Below are 21,200 nucleotides of genomic sequence, written 5' to 3'. Positions count from 1 at the left end.
TTTCATGTGAACATTCAAAATCATCCAAATTTTGGTAATTGAATAAACAAATGAATTCCTTCGATGAGCTTTCATGCAGGAGTCAGTTGTTTTGCTACAAAGTCAGGAACGGACTACCCCCGACGGTTCACACCCCAAAACTTTGAAATAACAGATATTTTTCAATATTTTTCAACAAATTAAGGTTACTTGAACAATTTTATGAATAAAAGTACTCGTGTGGAAAGTCGATCGGAGCAACGAGTCTTGATAAAAATGTAGTTTCACTCGACGACATCAAACCCGCTCGTCCACCATTATTTGAAATGAATAATTATCAAAGCAGAAATAATAATGATAACGTTAATTCAACAACATTTATCCTGAGATGTCTACCATTATTCGAAAATATTAGTTTTTAAGGAAAATGGAAATGATAGGTAAAATGTTCATAACGAATTTTTATAATGCAAACACGTTTAACTAACGAAACTCAAGAGCTTCAAGAGCAAACAGAAATGAAAAATCCGCTACAGAAACTGCTCGATATGACCACCTTCTCTCTCTATACATTTTCTTAGTCTGCGAAGACACCCTCTCTGTACTTGAAATAGCATTCCAGGGTCGTTTCGTATGGCTTCACAATGTAATGTTATTCTATTCAACAATGCATCTCTTGTGTGAATAGGTGTAGCGTAAACAAGGCTTTTTAGATGCCCCCACAGGAAGAAATCCAGTGGATTTAAATCCGGAGACCGCGATGGCCATGAATATGGCCCACCTCTACCAATCCATCTATTGTGGAAAATATGGTTCAGATGGTCACGCACAATCAAACTGAAATGAGGAGGAGCGCCATCATGCATAAACCACATATCTCTTCGGGTTTGCAATGGAACATGTTCCAAAAGTCCATTCCAATCGTTCTGAATGAACTCCAAATAACGTTCTCCATTCAATCGGTCCTGTAGAACGAATGGTCCTATAAGATGGTTTCCTATGATACCAGCCCAAACATTCACGTTGTATTTCCGTTGGTGTTTGGTTTGCAATATCCCATGGGGATTTTCTTCGGCCCATATATGGAGATTATGAGAGTTGATAACTCCATCTCTACTGGAACCTGCTTCATCAGTGAATAGACCTCGATTAATAAAAGTCATATCCTCTCTTTGCCTATCCATGAACCAATTGGCATATTCCAGTCGTGCTGGAAAATCTTGAGGTGTCATGGCATGTACCTTCTGGATGTGAAATGGGTGGAGCAGTTGTTCCCTAATTATTCTATGAATAGTGGACTTGGATGTATGGAACTGTTCTGATAGATTTCTGATGCTCATTGAAGGATCATCAGCGACGGCTTCCAAAATATTTTCCTCCAATACAACGGTACGTACAGTCCTAGGAGCGCCCTCACCACCTCGTTTTGGCAAAACTGTACCTACAATAATATCGAAATAAAACAACGTGCTCAAATTAATTATCAATTATTACATACCTGTCTCCCTCAAGCTGCGATCGACACGTTCGAATGTTTCTCTTGACGGTACCGTTCGATTGGGAAAATGCTCGGAATACAGACGACGAGCTTCTGCAGCATTACAAAATGCTCGTCCATAAAATACATACATATCTGCATATTCATTGAATGTAAACTGTTCGGCCATATCAAAAAAATTCAAAATATCCTATAGAATATTGACAATACAATGATAGTCATATGACAACGCACCACTCAACAAAACAAAATCGCATTCCAGTTTCTCATTTTTTATCAAAACTTTCTAAAAGGTTTTTTTGTCAACATCTGTGAAAGAAATATTATTCCCTGGATATTTTTCACCTGATCATGTGCAGCCGTTTTTGTAGTTCATTCGTTTGATTTTCATTAGTATAGTAAATATTTTTTCCGATGTGCGTTTTTTCAGCTAAATTTAGATTCGTGTTAAAGAATTTCTCCCATAAAATTATAATTATCAGTGAAACTCCTCAACAGTTTAGCTGTGAAGAAGAATTTGAAACATTCGAATGTTGAGTTTCATGAGATTCAGATAACTGATCAACACGAAACGTGATTATTCCACACGTATTATGTACATACAAAATATGGAATGAATTCGATATTTCATAGTAGAGTAGCTTGTTAGTTTAAAAACACCACGAATCTACAGAATTTGATATTTCTTTTGAAAAAATATCTGCTATCACAATTGTGACTTAAACTTCCATATATGTACTGTACTTTTTGTTTACGACTTCATTTTAGCATACTTTGTATTATTCTTGTTATAAATGTTGTTGAATTAACGTTATCATTATTATTTCTGCTTTGATAATTATTCATTTCAAATAATGGTGGACGAGCGGGTTTGATGTCGTCGAGTAGAACTACATTTTTATCAAGACTCGTTGCTCTGATCGACTTTCCACACGAGTACTTTTATTCATAAAATTGTCCAAGTAACCTTATTTTGTTGAAAAATATTGAAAAATATCTGTCATTTCAAAGTTTTGGGGTGTGGACCATCGGAGGTAGTCCGTTCCTGACTGTAGCAAAACAACTGACTCCTGCATGAAAGCTCATCGACGGAATTCATTTGTTTAGTCAATTACCAAAATTTGGATGATTTTGAATATTCACTTGAAAAGTTATCAAAGAAAAACATTTTTCATTTTGTAACTTCGAGGGCCCGTAACTTGGTTACGAAGACTTTTAGGAAAAAAAGTTATATGAAGTACTGGTGATATTTTGACCCCATCTATACATTCCCGAGAGGAAAAGAGGAAGTCCAAGGACACCCTGTATATACAGGTGAAAACACAACATATTAATATTAGGTACATTAAAAATAAATTTTGTAACAATTTTTTTACGACACATTTTTTCAGCCTCGAATTGGAAAGGTTTGATTATAGTAATTACATTATATAAATTATTTCATGGAACGAAACTAACCATCGTTCATTATCAGTGACGGCTCGTACATTGGAGAAAAGGGGAGGCTAAAGTCATAAAGACTATATACACACAGAAAAGCCCGCCGGAGGCGCGAAAATTTTTTGGGGTACCGCACCTATAACGCAAAATACGTAATATTTGCATAAATGCAAACAAAAATTGAGTATTGCCGAAAAATTATACGTATAAAACTGACCATTAAAAAAACAAGGAAAAAGGGTTGTCTTTGAGTTATTTAATTTAAATGAACTCTTCTTAGTCAATAAATAATACTTTTCTCTTCTAAAATAACAGTTTTCTTAAAAATTGCTAAAAACGATTGAAAGTTGTGATGTACATGTAATATCAGTAGTTTCATCAATTTCCCATGCAAAAAAAGAAACACTTTCAATCTCCTTGCCTATATTTTCCTTAATAATATGTGCCACATTGTCTATAAGCTAATTTTGGATGGTTTTGAGGTGCCGAAAAAACGCTACCGTTTAAAAAAGTGCCAAATTGTGAATCATATTTGCCCCATAACATTAAAATTTCCTTGCAATTAACGCGATTAATCGAATCTTCGGTTTCATCGTGTCTGCGAAAAGCTTATTCTTGGGAACCCAAATAAATCGTAATATCGATGAGTCTTTCCCAGAGTTTTAATAATGTAAAATTAATTATCATAAGATAAAGACTTAAAATTATTTGTCAGCAACCAATGGACTATAACGTCAGATTTTTCAATTTCGTCCAACTTATCCATAATAAATGAAAAAAAGAAACTTACCGAAAAGTGAAAACCTGAAAACACCTTGAAATTGAAAGGAAACACTTTAAAAACACATTGAAAATATTACCAAAAAGCTCTGCTATAATACAATACTGCCTGTTTTATACACAAATAACAAATATTAATCAAGAAACACTAAAACGATTTACCAATATATTTTTCAGTTCCGGTCCGTCACGGCATCCTGTCTGAATAATTAAATAAAAAACAAACGCAGCCATACACTAACGACTAACGGAGACCAAATGGACTCCAGTTGGCTAGCCTCCAGTTACTGGAGGCTAGCCAACTGGAGCCTGTGTTTTTTAAAGCGGTCGGAGGCTTGGCTCCCTTGTAACGTATGTCATTTATTATTTCGGGTTGATGGTTTATTCGTTATTCGTTCATGGGCGGTGCGTTTGAGTTTTGTTGATGCAGGATATAGTATGGTACGTACTACGTAGTGAGTGATAGTGTTTTTTCGGACATATCATGTATTTATATTGAAAATTAATGGTAAAGTAATGATACCCAAGCATTTTTAGAAAAAAATAATAATCTTAATTGTTTGTTAATATATTTTAATTTATTGCGATGAATAGCTCAAATTTTATGGGGAGGCTAAGCCTCCCTTGCCTCCTCTGACGAGCCGCCGCCTCCCTTGCCTCCTCTGACCAGCCGCCGCTGTTCATCATTCTTGAAATGGCAGGCTACCAGGCAAGAAAATGTTATCACTATTGATTAAACAAATGTATTGTCGTCCAATGAAAACATTTGAGAATATCTATAAGCTTGTGAGCTCATGGAAAAAGTGTCTTAATATGTTAAAATAGTAATTTTTTTCATCTTACCAATCCCCGGAGTACTTTTGAGTACTCCCCCATTTCTTTATTTCTAATAAGAAGTTTCTGAATTTTATTTAGAACAAATGTGTATTAACTGAATTCAACATTTAATGGCTGCCCTTCTTCTGTAAGGTTACTAGTTAGTTATTTTTTAAAGAATAAATGTGAAAAAAATCAACTTTTGAATTTTTAATTATGATTACAATTTGGAGTATGTGCTTTATATAATTATTTATTATAATTTTTTTCTTGAATATTGCCATCACAGCAGTTTAAAGTATAACTCGAATATGATGAGTCCCACACGAAATGGACTACTTTGAGAAAAAAAATGAAGTTTTCAAGAGAGACATATCAGTATTTGCAAAATGAAATTTTAAAATTTGTTTCAACATTCATTTTGACTATTGATTTAAATGGTATATGTTCAGTCGCTTCCACTAGTTCATTATCAGAATACCCATATTCAGAAGCATATTTTAAAAAAATGGTTTTTCTATTTACCATAACTAACGCAAACTTATTTACGATACCAACAAATTATCAAATTATAATCACTCCGTAGTATAAAAGAAAGTCGCTTTCCGCTGTTTGTCCCTATGTATGCTTAGATCTTTAAAACTACGCAACGGATTTTGATGCGGTTTTTTTAATAGATAGAGTGATTCAAGAAGAAAGTTTTAACGTACATAACATGAATAATATAGTAGAGAAACACTAATAATTTTAGAGGTTTCTAATGTGATGTAAATGAAAACTTTTTTGTGCATACATTGCAAACACTGGCTGAACCCTACGAGATAGATACAGAAATGTACTACAGTACCTATTGTACACCTTTAAAAGGTCTACAAAAAAGTTCGCGATGGTATATGTCTATCTATTAGAGATAACCCACAATAACCAATTTTCATCATAGAGAAATAATTGCCTATTTACAAAGTGATTTGTGGCAATACAGCATTAATCCTTATCCAATCAAGTACTTAAATTCATTGTGTACTTTGAATATTTTCGAAGTTATTACAGATTTGAAATGCAGGGACATAGCGGTTGTGGTGGTACCGGCGGTGCGTGCATATAAATATCGCAACTATGGCCGCGCTTTGACCTATAGCACTTTATGATCAGTTTTGTAGTGAATATTGATTATACAATCAATAATCTCGTTCAATGTACTACCAGTCTTAAATAAATCAAATGTTCTTCAAAATAATATATTTAAAATAATACACAGAACAAACAAAACCTTACCAAACAGCACTTTATAGAGAAATGATGTTATAAGATCTCTATATTTTCATAGTTTTTGTATACATGTTTACAAAAATAAGTAATATCAAAACCATGTTTTACAACTATATATAACCAGAAATACTACAAACCAGTACTTCCCGATCGCAATGAAAATATCAGCCAGATATTTTTAATATATATTCTACCTAGAGCATTTAACCTTCGACTTTCTAGTAACAGTAAAAGTTAAGAAAAACAACAAGAAATTGAGTGTTCTATGAAAAAATATTTTCCCAAAAATAAGGAATGAATGAATTGTTGTAACATCTACCTTCACAGCCACATAAATATTATATTAATTAATTTTCAAATACTTGTTATTTGAGACACAATTACTTCTGAATCTATGCATATTTAGATAATACAATTGCACAATTCAACCAGAAAATGTTTTATGTTTAAAATATGTATTATGTAAATATTTACGACCCTTTTATATTTGTAAATGCAGCTGTTATAAGTGAATGAAATACAAAATAGTTTTAGAGTGAGATATGAACTCAATAAAAGATGAAGGTGAAAATGACGATAGTCAATCTAGTTTATTTCTCATTGTGAGATCTCAGATTGCAAACTTTCTCGAACTATTTGCTACTGAAAATTAATTTTTTTCATGGCAGACTCAGACACACCCCCAAAAATAAAATATTATTGAATTTACAAAATATGAAAGTTCTTCAATTTTTCAATGACATCTCAAAGCGAACGTATATTGACAACACAATTTTTCCATTATTGGTAAATTGTTAAAATTAAAATATAAATTAATAAAATGGATCTATTCCAGTACATAGCTATATTTTTCTAAAAAAAAAACATATTTGTTGAATTCTACTAATTATTCTACTTGAATGTTTTTCCATTAAACAGATTTCGTCCTTATATGAACCACAACCTACAGAAGTCACATTTTTTACTAACTGAAGATCAACTAACTCTTACGTTTTGATGTGCAATTATCAGTATATTTAACTCTGCTAAAAATCTGTATGTGAAAGCACAGATGCTAATGAATAAGGCGTTCAATAATGAACTATGATACCACTGAATATTTTGTGTTTGTTGATAAAGTACAAAAACCTGTTTCGTTCAATTTGATTTTTGGTAAAAAAAATCCTGTTTGTGGAAATGTGTTCTAATGTTTTATGACTTTTTGTTGGCAGCCGAGGAAGCCATTGAATAGGTAACAACACAGAAAACGTAAGCTTTCAAAATAAATTTGAAGCATATTTATTTATTTTCCTTCTGTTTCTTCAAGTTTTGCAGGATTTTTGTATAATTTCAACATTTCATTTGGACCAATGATTTATTTTCAGTTCATTTTCGTACAGAGCCAACTTTACATTCGGTTCGGAGTTCATTTATATTTCTATTTCTTGCAGCACTTGCACAACAGACTGACTGGACAATGATTGTAATCTGGTTGTTCATTTGCGGATTCGCTAGAGGTGCAACTCTTATCAACTATACGATTACCATTGCAGAGTACTCATCGACTTACAGTACTCTGGAAAAGTTACCAGCCGCGTTTGGATTGCACATGGTCTGCAAGGGATTATTTGTGGTAGTGATCGGGCCATTGTTAGGTGAGACTTTTGTTTATTCGTGTTGAAATACATTTCCAAAACAGTTGAAGTTATTGAAAAACTATATATCCATGACAAATTATTATTATTTAAATTGTCAAATCAATGATGAGTGAACAAGTATCATTCTAGTTTATTTATTTATTCATCAGAAAGTCTCCAGTTTATACAATATTGGGTAAAATAAACAAATATAGTAAATATTAAGATGGGTAAAAGTAAGAGAAATACACAGGTTTTTGAGAAAAGTTTTAAACCCCCTCAGTGACAGAAAAATATCCCAACCACTACTCAATTCGTTGTAAACACTATTGTAATAGGACTATTTTGAGTGTAGTTAATATGATGCAATTCTGTACTGATAATTTTCAAATGCCTTTTTTCATCAAAAGTGTTTAAATTCAATAGACTTATGTTACTCCCCATTTGTAGGAAAGGCATCTCGTGATAAGAGAAAAATTGTCCATTGAATATAATAATTTAATAATTCATTCATGCAATAAAATTGCAATAAAAAATTAAATGGCTATAAATGTGAGTAACATACTCAGTAAGTGACTTATTACTTGTACTGAGACTGATAAGAAATATAAACTATATACCTTGTATAAAAACTACCAGTAAAATTAAGTGTTTATTACCTATGACTACTTTAATAATTGAAATGACAGTGAAATGAGATATAAAAAACAACAATATTGGGAATTGAAAATTATATGTCAGCGTCTTGGTGGCGAAAGTGCAAAATACAGATTGGATATAGGTTAAACCTTCAAGTAAATCTGCAAACCAGTTAGATTTGAGCTTCAGTTTCGAATTAGTTTACCTATTTATTGAATTTTTTCTTGATAAGAATTTTTGGATTTTAGTAGAGTGATTTGTGTTCATGTAAATCGTGCTAATAATACTCTTCAGTATGTTGTTTTGGAAGAATTAATGTAACAGCAAAAAAATAGATAGTTAATATTCATTAGGAAATTAATAAAAGTGTGGAAAGGACGTACTATTGTCTTCATACAGCAGGGAAAATGAAAGTATACACAATCAATCAATCAATATATTATTGAAGAAACCAAAATCAGGGCTGGTAGAATGTGGTCGAATGGAACATGAAATACCAAATGTTTCGTCGGCTACTGCGGTAGTCATCATCAGTAATATGTGCTTTGATTGAAAAGGCGAAGATTATATCCCAAAGTCTTTAAAACGACTGACTGACGAGTTACCTGTTCACTTGCCTTTATGATTTCAGAGGATAGAGGGGGTGATGGTAGGGATGGTTGTTGGGCTAATTGGAGGAGGGAAATGCGATTTGTCCATGCAAATGCTCACTCCTGATTGGCCCGTATTATTGCTGGGTCGTTCTGATTGGTCCTTACTGTTACTAAGTTGTTCTGATTGGTCCACGTTGTATTCTAATCCATTTCTGGCATTTTGGAGTACTGGATATCAGGTTCTGTTGACCGGTATACCTTCTTCTTTCCTTTTTGTTGGGACCCTTATAGATCTCAATGGTCTCCCTATGAAGTCGTGCTCGGTAATGGCGTTGAATTAGGCAGGACCACGTATTTTATTACGTGGTATGTTTCTACTAGGACATATAGAAACATATTATTGCTTATTAGTGTTCATAAAGTTCATCTCTTCACTGGCATAGTAGAGATTTTTATTAATATCATTTCTTTTTTTAAGGAGAAAACATAAGCACGTTAGATTTGAATCGCTAGAGTAAATTCATTTGGAAAAACGTTCTCAGGAAGTTTATTCCACATAAACGCAGTTCTCCAAACGACAGTTTTCGAACAGTGAAGTTCGAGGTGTACCGAGTTGAACCTCGAAACGATGAACAGTCACAGTCCGTCGCGTATATTTGGATTCTTGGTGGAATCAAATGTGTCAAGTCACTTAAACAACTCCTTTGAAAGTATCTATAACAGACAGACAAATCTCCAACGTTTCTTCGATGTTCCTGACTATGAATGTTGCAAATTTAATTTCTATTTTTCAGGTTACATTCGTGATGCGACACAAAGTTTTCCAATTTGTCTCCACTCGCAGACCTTTCTCATAATACTCGGCTGTGCGGCTTGGTGGGTAGAGTATCTAATTGTGTATTTAAGAAACAGAAAAAAAGCATCTCCAAACACAAATACCACAACAAGCACATGACAAATAGATGATGATTTACTAACTGAATTCACCAAAAAAGTATTAAATTAAAGAATGAGTAATCTACATCTGGAAGTCGTCAATGTCAAAAATGGATTGCGAGGTATTTTGACTCCACATTGCATAGATATTCAAGTGGCATTTACATATTTCTATACTTTGAAATGTTATTTTGGCGACAGCAGTTTTTTTTAATGAATTTCTGTCTAATTAAAACATGTTTGGTCATATACTTAATAATACATTGTTACTTAACATAATAATGATCTCAGTAATTTACAATATTTGATCTCAATTATTTTCCAAAATTATAAAATTCAGAAATGTTGACAATAAAAGATAATGAAAAAAAATCATGATTGCTCTCAATGAAATATATTCATAGATTCATGATATGCAAATATTTCTTTTCACTATCTTCTATAAATAGAACTATTTAGTTGTGCTTGGAAGATTCCTCACTCTTTGAATGTTATTGAAAATGTTTCTTGTTGAACCTTAGAAGTTCGAACTTTTGAAATGAAAAAAATTATAAAATAGAGGCATCCAAATGATTTGGGAAAACAGTGAAACAAAACTTATGAGAGATGTGGAAATACACTATAAAAAATTAAATCAAATCAATGGAAATGCATTGTTGAAATAATTCAAACAATTTAAATCATATAGTGGAAAATGGAGAGATTTCCAACTATTCTTTACATTTTGATTGTTTGCTTTCAGGTAATTACTGTGATTACTATTTACATTTTTTTCAATCCATAAAAATATTTTCATTTTATAATTTTTTACCTTAATTTTATATATGATAATCGGCTCAGATAAGTTCGAACCTCCAAGATGAATGTTTTATAGTTGTAGGTAATGCAGATGTTTTAACAATTGAACTGAATGTTTCCTCTAGATTTGTACTTTGACAAATATGGTTCAATATATTTATTGAAATAAAAACGGTCTGAATAGTAAATTAATTTAAAACGGTTAATATGACTTCAACAAGTGTAAAAATTCAACTAATCCTAACAAGTGACACTTGTTGAAGTCAAATATTTTTATATTTAGTACCTCTCGTCTTCAATTAATTCTACAGCATTATGTGAAATTAATATTGTGCAATATTTTTTCAAAATTGAAAGACAGTAACATTAAATGATTTTTGCTAAAAAACGTAAATAGATTCAAGATAAATATATATTAGGGATATCGGAATCTTCAATTTATATTTATGCATTTTTTAAACTGTTCCATTCACTTAATTTGAACAATGAAAATTGATAAAGTTCACAATTGATATCAACTTCATAACAACATTATTTTTGCAGCCAACTGTTTTTGGTTCTATTCAATAATTTATATATGAATTCTTAAGAAAGACATCAATTTCTTACAGGAAAAATAACTCATATTTATTGAGTTTTATTGACTATTTAAACTGCTCATATCAAAAAGTACTGACTATAAATTGACTAATATATTTGACAAAATTCATTTTTTTTTTAATTTTGTGTTGTTACTCAAGACATTCTTGAATATTAAGTTGGGATTTCAAGTGTATTTGTATATTGGGGTTTGAAACTTGAAATTGACTTTAGTCATAAGGATTTTTTATCATGAGGAATTTCTCATGTTTTTTTGACAGGAAATTCTATTCTCCGACCACTCTACAAGTTTTAAAACAAAAATATTGCAAATATTAAGGATTTTGCTACAATTTTTACAAGGAAAAACATTTTTTGCATTTTTTTCCATTTTCTTGCCAAAGAATACATAGAATTAAGATATGTATATGATATATTTTTAGAAATGTATGTGCAGGAGACATTATTTCATGTGACTTAGTTTTTTATATTATCGTCCGTTTTCATTTTCCCAGTTATATTATTTATTTAGTTATTGTTTTGAAATGCCTTAATAAATATATGAGATATAAAAGTGTTTATTCATTATCTTTTTTGCTTCAATGAAACTCAATTCAATATAAAGCCAAAAGCTATTCAGACAGAAATTCATATAATCCAGTACCTAGACCTCTATTGGTATGTCAACACTTCTTGTAATGTCTGATATATCACAGCTGCCTGATGTCAGACGGGTATTCAAGACTGAACTCTGTTGGGAAGAGGAAGATTCATTATATTATGCATCAAATACTATTGTTGAAAATTGTCTTTCAAAAAAAAACATCGGCCGACCCTGGTTTTCTTCGATCTACTGCAACTTAGTCAAGATCATGCTCAACCCCATTTGTGTGTCGCTCTCGAAATTTCTGGAATGCTGCTTCTGTTCGAGAGTTGTTTCACTGGCTTTCAAAGATTTCTATGGAGTTATATAGGCTTAACCACGACAATAGAGAGCAGTCCATTTTAAAATGGCCGCCAGAGCAGAAGCGGTTTTATCTCAGCCTAAAGAAATAAATGATTACACTTGTAAACACTGTTTGAAAAAAGTAATAAATAAAGTGAAGTGCATCAAATGTGATCATATATTCCATCCAGGGTGTTTGAGACAAGCAGCTGACCAAAAAAAAACAGAATGTAAACACGAAGCAGATAACTTGATCATTCAGAAAGAGACTATAATCACAGAAGAAATATTCCTGAGAGAAGAGAATAAATTTCTCAGGCAAATTTTACAGGATAAAGACACAATTAATACAGGACAAGGAGCACTTGATACTATTACTAACAGAAAAAATCACATTGCTCGAAGGAGAATCCCGAAAATATGACGCACTCAAAAGTAATTAACTAAATACAAAAAATTCAACCAAAAACATGTTGGATAGAAAAGTTGAAAAAATGAATAAGAACATATTGAACATAAAAACTAATGAGAGTAAAGGTATTTCACCAACAGATAAAAACCTAGCAGAGTGTAGCTGTTCGAATGAACAGAGTGAGTCAAGTGTGAGAAACCAGTTGACAAGCAATAGGGGCGATTCTAAAATTACTGAACAAGTGATTGCTGCCAATATAATGCAAATACAAACAGAATCAAAATGCAAAGAGTTGATAGATCTTACAAATAAAGATGAAGAAAATGTAAACTACTCGGGGTTCACAACAGTGATAAGGAGAAGGAGACCTATGGAAGGAAGCGGATGTGGTGATGACAACTTTCATGGCAGACGAAATGCTGTGGATATAAATGAATATTGCACTGAAGTTGATGCAGAGTTTGCTGCAATAACTATATTCAATATTCTGGAAGTATGCTTATATCAGGTAAAGGAAATTTTCTGAATTTATCTTCATTTGACTCTCTCGCTGAATTTACAACCCGAAAATTTAAAAAGGTAGTGGTATTAGGGGATTTCAATGTGGACTTTTCCACTAAATCAGTAGAAAAAAAAATACTGTGTAATACATTGGATGCATTCAACTTCAGGTATTCAATACAAGAACCAACTAGTCACCAATCATTCCTCCACTTGCATTGATAGTATTTTGGGAAATTTCGACCACCACTCAGATGTACAAGTTATTAAAGACGACATATCTGACCAATATGGCCTAGAAATATCAATTGCTATAGATGAACTGCCTACTGTCGAAAAAATTAATTTAATTAAATCAATTTCAAATGTTGGTGTCTCAGAATTTAGGTTTATTATTAGTAAAATCAAATGGTCAAATTATTACAAGTCTACTGATCCGGATTTTTTAGCAACGTTTACATGTAAAGAAATCAGATATGCAAGTGAAGTAGCTTTCCCTGAGAAAAAAGTAAATCGAAGACAAAGAAAAATTAATTGGTTTGATGATGATTTGAAACAAATGAGGGATAGTGTAAATAATCAGGACATTTGGTTAATGACAGGCAGTGAAATACATAAAATAAAATATATAAACATGAGAAACAGTTACAGGAGAAAAATAAAAGAAACTAAATCTACTTGCTATAATGACAAAATTCTAAACAGTGACAATGTTGGTAAAACAACGTGGTAATAAATCAATTTAATGGAAAGTCACAAGTCGTCCATAAAAATTCAGATATTTCTGCTGATACTTTTAATTTAGTAGCTATTCAACTTCTGTAATTGATGAGCTGATTACAAAAATTACTCTCCCAGGTACTGATGGTGCAGATCTGATGAAGACTTCACTGAAAGATTCATTTTTCTTGAAGCCAACTAATGAAACTGAAGTGCAAAATATAATTGCCTCATTGAAAAATTCAAATAGTTTAGATGCCTATAACATCAGTTCCGTTATAGTGAAGATGGCATGTGACGCTCTTAGTAAGCCTATAGCACACCTAGCAAATATTTGTTTCTCATGTGGAATGTTTCCAGCGAACCTAAAATTATGTCGAGCAACACCAATCCTAAAAAAGGGGGATCCTAATGATTGCAATAACTATAGATTTATTACCATAACTCCCATTATATCAAATATCATTGAAATTCTAGTCAAAAACAGACTTCTTGATTTCCTAGAAGGGGGTAGATACTTGAATGATGCTCAATATGGTTTCAGATCAATGAGGTCTACATCACAAGCAATGACGGAAATCGTTCACACCATTGCCCATAATAAAGATTTGGGTATCAGCACTCGCTTACTTCTTTGCGATCTATCTAAAGCATTTGACAGTGTTTTACATGACATATTATTGAGAAAACTTGAAAAATATGGTATTAGAGGCATAGCATATGACCTAATACATTCTTTTTTGACAGACTGGCTGCAATATATATTATATAACAATGTAAAATCTGATCTTGGGTACGAAATCTAAAATTGTTGAGCATGGAGTACCTCAGGGATCCGTACTTGGTACCCTTTTATTTATTGTATACATAAATGATCTTCCTACATATATTGATACCACAGATGTTTTTTTATATGCCGATGATGCAACTTTTGTCATAAGTAACCAACAAGTGGGGAAACTAGATCAGTTGTCACGTGAAACACTGGCAAAATGCGAAACATACTTTAACACTAATGTTCTATGCTTAAACGCAAATAAGACTCAGGAAATAACTATTGCAAATAGATCCCAAATGTCTGACGGTGACAATGATATGTGTCTACTAGGATTCCCCTTGACAACAAATTAAATTGGAATGGACATACTACATCATTATGTAAAAAGCTCTCAAGGTGTTGCCACGCATTGAGAGGACTAAGGAGTTTAGTTTCGAACAATGTGCTGAGAACTGCATATTTTGGCATGGCTCATTGCCACATAAACTATGGAATACTGATATGGGGTGCTTCCTCACATGAAAGTGAAGTATTCATTATCCAAAAAAAGATAATGAGAGATTTAGAAAAAGTTGATTCCAGAACCCATGCTAAACCAATCTTCATAAAATGGGTCATACTTACATTACCTTTCATGTATATACTATAAGTAGTATTAACGTATTCCAAAAACACTTTATTGTGAGATTTTCACTAAATTGTTTTACAACGTTTACAGGTACTTTGATTTCAGGTACTCCATAAACTATATATATATATTTAGTATTGAATGTGTAGAATTAGTTGAAAGACACGCCAGATGAAGCCATTGTATGGCGAAACACGTGTTGCGTTTTTGTAAAACAATTTAGTGAAAATCTCACAATAAAGTGTTTTTGGAATACGTTAGTTATGGATTTTCATCAAGTATCGGCCGATTCCATCATATATAAGTAGTATTGTTTATGCATAAAAATAAATATAATAGTGGCTCCAGCATTCACAATTATGATACAAAACCCAAAGATATCATCAGGCTACCGAAGATGCATTATCAAAACACAGCCAAACAAACGGAGTTTTTTCCCATAAAAATATATAACACTTTGGCTAGTGAGTGGAGAGACCTTCTATTCTATTTCTAGTTCGGAAAGTGCAAATTGAGCTAATAAGGCGATATAAATTTGAATAATAGTTTTTGTTGTATTGTCAGTCCAGTAGTGAAATAAAGCGGAGTTTAATTATACACTGTAGTCAATTATTGTGGAACCTAGGAAGAAACAGGTAACAATATCTCAGGTTCTGAGTGAATTTCGGCCATTTTATGAACACTCAGTGCAATCAGCTATTTAGGATGTGTTCCTCGAGGGGGGATATAAGGAATCCCAATATTGAATTAGGGTATGGTCGAAGACTGACCACAATCTTGGTTAAGCATCCCATAAGTAACAGCTGCTGTCATATGCATAAAAATGTGGTTATATATTGAACATGGTTTGAAATTTGGTAAATTAAGATACTGGCAAGTACTGTAATGGTGGCAAAATGTCATTACATTCTGCCAGAATTAATATAATAATAGTAAATAATCATACATAGACCTAGAAGCAGAGTAGAATGACTTTAATTTTTGCCTATAAAATGTATTCTGAAATACAGTACAACTTCGATAATCCGGACACATATCGTTCCAAGCAGCGCCGGATTAGCGAGGTGTCCGGATAACTGGATTAATATTTCAATAGTTTTATTTTAATATACATATGTACATTGTACATACTATGTACATAGCTTTTTTTCTAGGTATAAATAAATCATTGTACCCTAATTACAAAAAAGATTATGTTTATATTTCAAATTATAATATACATACATAATAAGTATGTATGTACATATGTACATACACATCCTGTATGTCCACGCAGGTACACAAACATTAAATAGAAATAAAAATACATTATGTAGGACAAAACATAAATTACAAATACAAGACAAAGATATGCAAGTTTAAACGGTTTTGAAAAAACTATCAATTTTTTTCTAAACTGCCTTAGAGCTTGCTAATTCAGTCGCTTTTTCTTTCACGTTCTTTAAAAGCAAAATTTCGTGCATTGGTAAGTTGTTTTCTTCAGCCCACTGAATTCCCAATGTTAATGCTTTTACAGCATCGCTGTGTTTCACTTTAGTGACAACAATCTCAATATTCCCATCTAAATCTTCATTGCTCTCTGCATCCTTAGATTTTAGCGCATCACCTATTAACTCCTCTTCAGTCAAATCAACAATGACTTAATTTTTGCCTAAAGCCCATTCAACAATATCTTCCCGATCCAAATTGTTCTCAGGATCTATCACAAGCAAGGAAGCAGTAATGGTTTTTAAATCTTCCTCATTTATTTGACAAAGTCGTCTTTGAAGTTCTGAAAGTGGAATGTTCTCTTCATCAGATTCCTCTTCTTCTGCATCAGTTCTTTGGTTCGACCATAATGCTATCCAACTTTTTTGGATATTTTTTTCAGATATGGACTTCCAAGCAATATCTAGATTAACAAGTGCATCTTTTAAATTAAATTGCTTTAAAACTGTAACTAAATCGTCACCTTCGTGAGCGATAATGTGATTTAGTAGCCTCTTTCTGTATGCTACTTTTATGTTTTGTATTAAGTTTTGATCCAATGGCTGTAAAACTGCTGTGCAGTTGGGCGGCAAAAACATGACTCTGAAATCAGGATCGAAATTTATTTCTGTCTCAGGTGGATGAGATGAAGCATTATCTACAAGTAACAATGCTTTATGAGGTCGGTTAACATCCGATAAAAAACGTTTTACGTCGGGTATAAAGCAAGTCTTAAACCATTCGAAGAACAATGTCCTGGTCATCCAACCTTTGCTGGTTGCCTTGTAGTTGACAGGTAAAGTAGCATTCTTAAATGCCCTTGGATTTGCGGATTTTCCAAGAACTAAAAGGGGTAACTTATGAGTTCCAGCCGCATTGCAACAGGGCATAAATGTTACGCGATCTTTAGATATTTTTCGCCCTGGAGCTGATTGTTCCTGACCATGAACCCACGTAGTGTCCGGCAAGGCTCTCCAAAAGGCCGCTGATTCATCAGCATTATAAACTTGTTCACGACTTAGCTTCATTTCATTAACCACAGCTAGAAATTTTTCTTGAAATGGTACTATAGCACTTACATCGCTGGAAAGTTTTTCACCACACACTTTAAGAAAGCGTATTCCGTGCCTTTTTTTGAATTTGTCAAGCCAACCTGAACTCGCAAAAAAATCACTCTTTCCACTTATTCTTTCATAAAATTGTTTAGCTTTCGTTCGCAAAATTTCAGAAGAAATAGGTACATGAGCACTACGCTGCTGTAGAAACCATCCATATAAAGCAGCTTCAACTTCGGGATGTTCTCCCTTTCGGATAACCTGCCTTTTACCTGAAAACATTATGTTTCATAATAACATTACCTGCAATAAAAGTTAAATCATACATACCTGCTCCACTGAATGACTCCGACACAAATCTTCTTATTTTAGTTTTGTTTTTCTTTATATCACTTACAGTTGATTTTGGAACGTTAAATTTCTCAGCCACACGGCGTATGCTTCTCACCTTATCAAGAAAATCTAATATTTTACATATCTCCGCAAGAGTAACTGTATTATGCGGTCGTTTATTTGGCGCCATTTTTTTTTAAGATTGACACACAACGCACGGTAACTAAACGATAACTGACCGCCAAAGGCGCCAAACCCGTTAGGTTGCGAACAATATTGGTTTTGACAAGTTTAAAAAGGAAAAATCCGCGTTTAATATCGATTCGTATTGAAAACATTCATTTGTCCGGACTACATAGGTAAAATATCCGGACACCTAGGAACGCCGGAATACTGGAGTGTCCGAATCAGCGAGTGTCCGAACTAGAGAAGTTGTACTGTAATCTAACTTTGCTATCTTGCTTAAAAATCGACAACTTCAATGAAGTTCCTTATTGAGAATACTGAACTTCATTGGAAAGTGTTTGAACTTTATGAGTACCAATCCTCTTTTAGTAATATTCTATTCTCCGGCCGATAGAAGTACTTTTCAAAAATTCAAAAAAAATAGCAAATTCTCAATTCTCTTCTCAATGGAGCCTACATCATAATGATGTAGACTCTATGTGTGAAACTTTCGATGACATTGTTCAAAAGATAATTGGTTAAGCATCCCATAAGTAACAGCTGCTGTCATATGAATAAAAATGTGGTTATAGGTATATAGAACATGGTTTGAAATTTGGTGAACTAAGATACTGGCAAATATTTTAATGGTGGCAAAATGTCATTACATTCTGCCAGAATTAATATAATAATAGTAAATAATTATACATAGACCTAGAAGCAGAGTAGAATGACTTTTAATTTTTGCCTTTAATTTTTGTAGATCAAATTCGTACCCAATTTGATATAGCGTAAAAAAAAATAAGTCTCTCATTCCGAGTCAAATGGCTTATAATAATCAAACAAATGTATCAGCATACTCTATTGTGAATGCATTTGCAACACACTTCAGGGGGTGTGTATATAGTCAAGATGACAATGATACGTACTTGCCAAGTCGGATAAATCATCAGTACTTAAACTTAACAAATCAACAAATTATTGAAGATAATAAAAAATAAGTTAAATCATTAATAAGTAGCATTTCGGTGCCGCTAGAGATTATATTCCCTAAAATATGGAAATTGTCAAAAGTTTGTCCTGTATTTGAGTCTGGAAAAGTAACAAATGTTGAAAATTAAGGACCAATTACATTAATATCAGTTTTTTCCAAAATACTGAAATTACACCATCAGACTTAATTTATAACCATGTTCGTTCTTTGCTGTCAATTTTTCAACATGGCTTTATCAAGGCTCGTAGTACTGAAACTGATTTGTGTTTTCTTTCAATTTGTCTCAGATGTACTTGATAATAAGCGTCAAGTTGACGTCATTCATAAGGTGACATAGTTATGTTGAATGTGATGGTATAAAATCCTCCTGCTTTGTAGCGAGTTCGGGTATCCCACAAGGGTCTAATCTTGAACCGTTATTATTCATACTATTCATAAATGACATTGCCCATGATATCACTTCTCATAAATAGCTATTTGCAGACGACATGAAAATATATTGTGAAATCCAAGATGAAGCAGACTGTTTCACATTGCAGGAGGACATAAATTCTTTGACTAATTGGTGTATTAGAAATAAATTGTACTTAAACACAAATAAATGTGAAATAATGAAATTCAACGTAAAATGTTACCGGTAACATTCAACTATGTACTAGATGGTGAAAGTTTAACACGAATCACGGAATCAAACGATTTGGGGGTTTTGTTTGATAAAAAACTCACGTTTTCCAATCATTTTCGGAATGTAATATCAACTTCAAAGAGAAGTCTGGGTTTCTTGATATGCAATTGCAAAGAATTTAAGATCTTTCATTCTTCAAAAACAGTTTACTTAACATTGATCAGGAGAAAATTAGAGTACTGCAGTGTCGTTTGGAATCTGTTCCATATGAAACATATATCTAGTTTAGAAAATGTGCAATTTCAAAAAACATGGTGCTTATCCCGAGAGGGGTTATAGCTATGACTCATTGTTGTACGACTTCCAAATGATATCTCTAAAAAAATTCAGGCAAAGCCAAGATTTGTGTTTTGAATATACAATAATACCTGGACAGATAGATTGCTCGCCTTTACTGTCTCAAATGCTATTCAGTGTACCACGTATTTCATCTAGATTCTGTAGCACATTTCATATCCTGGTTTCCAATACACTGCATCATTTTCATTCTCCCATAACTACTGTATCTGAAAGTGTTAATAATGTTCCCAGTGTAGATATATTTTTTCTAACGTTCAAACAATTAAAAAAAGAGATTCTCCGTTTCATTCAAAACTGATTTTACTATATGTATAATTATCATAATTATAATTGTATACACTTGTGAAAGGATGCTGGATATATTGAATACATAAATAAATAAAAAATGTAGGGAACTTTCAAAGAATGAAAGGAATAAGTTTCCTTTAGATACAAACTGGAAGAGAAAGCCCCCTTTGAACATACAATTTCATATGAACATGAAGTCCTTTTGAAACAACCACTTTCATATGAACAATGAATTACACAATTTTCACAAGAAAATTACACACAGTGACAAATGGAAGAGCATTGATTCCTTACATGGAATCCGAGCATCCTTAAGGTGTACTTATCAAAGTTTCTCATTGAGTTAACAAGATGATTTTGAACCTCATTGCTTTCTTTCTTTGGAAGTTTCCGACATTATTTGTATATAGATGGAGAGGTAGAAATCCTAGAAGTTACTTATAGAATAAAATAACAAGAAAAAAACACATTCATACTTCTGTATCTTTATTACATTGCAATATGTGCCTTTTTAATAGGTAGGTGATATTATTTTTGTTCGATACAAATCTATGTTCGTCCTTTATTTTTCATTGCAAGGCAACTCAATGGATTCCTGATCCAACATTAGACAGCTCATCACATTTAGGAACATTACTTTTCAACCTATTTGTAAATGACTTGCATAATGTTATTCTACATATTGAATTGCTTCTGATTACTGATGATCTAAAGATGTTCAGTTATTCATGACTCATCTCATACTGAATTATTACAGTATGATTTATCTAACTTTGTACGTTAGTGTGATATAAACTTCTATCTAGCTGATAGTTACAGATTATTGTTACAGTACACATGTGTGAATTGGCTAATTATTCTATAAAAATAGGCAATGCCAGAAATAAATAAATAAAATGTTTTTTGGACTGGTTTCGGGAAATGTATGATTTGATGAATAGAAAAAGAATAAAGAAATTCAAGGATAACAAAAATTGTAAAGATC

General features: G+C 32.5%; 1 protein-coding gene across 3 annotated transcripts in view; it reads left to right on the top strand.

Annotated features, from left to right (window-relative positions):
- The window catches only part of LOC111503344 (uncharacterized), a 66,523-nt gene extending 54,999 nt beyond the window's left edge, over positions 1-11,524 (top strand). For all 3 annotated transcript variants that reach the window (XM_074170006.1, XM_074170005.1, XM_074170007.1), the window contains exons 7-8: positions 7,213-7,416; positions 9,425-11,524. In XM_074170006.1, coding sequence (XP_074026107.1) covers positions 7,213-7,416; positions 9,425-9,585 — 365 coding nt within the window. In that variant the 3' untranslated portion in view covers positions 9,586-11,524. The remainder of the gene's footprint in view (positions 1-7,212; positions 7,417-9,424) is intronic.
- Positions 11,525-21,200: the final 9,676 nt, after the last annotated feature.

This window comes from Leptinotarsa decemlineata, unplaced genomic scaffold (genome assembly GCF_025532065.1).
Source record: "Leptinotarsa decemlineata unplaced genomic scaffold, Ldec_3_MD MMD2_P_RNA_scaffold_6, whole genome shotgun sequence".
Lineage (NCBI taxonomy): Eukaryota > Metazoa > Arthropoda > Insecta > Coleoptera > Chrysomelidae > Leptinotarsa > Leptinotarsa decemlineata.
This window is presented reverse-complemented; position numbering and strand designations above follow the sequence as displayed.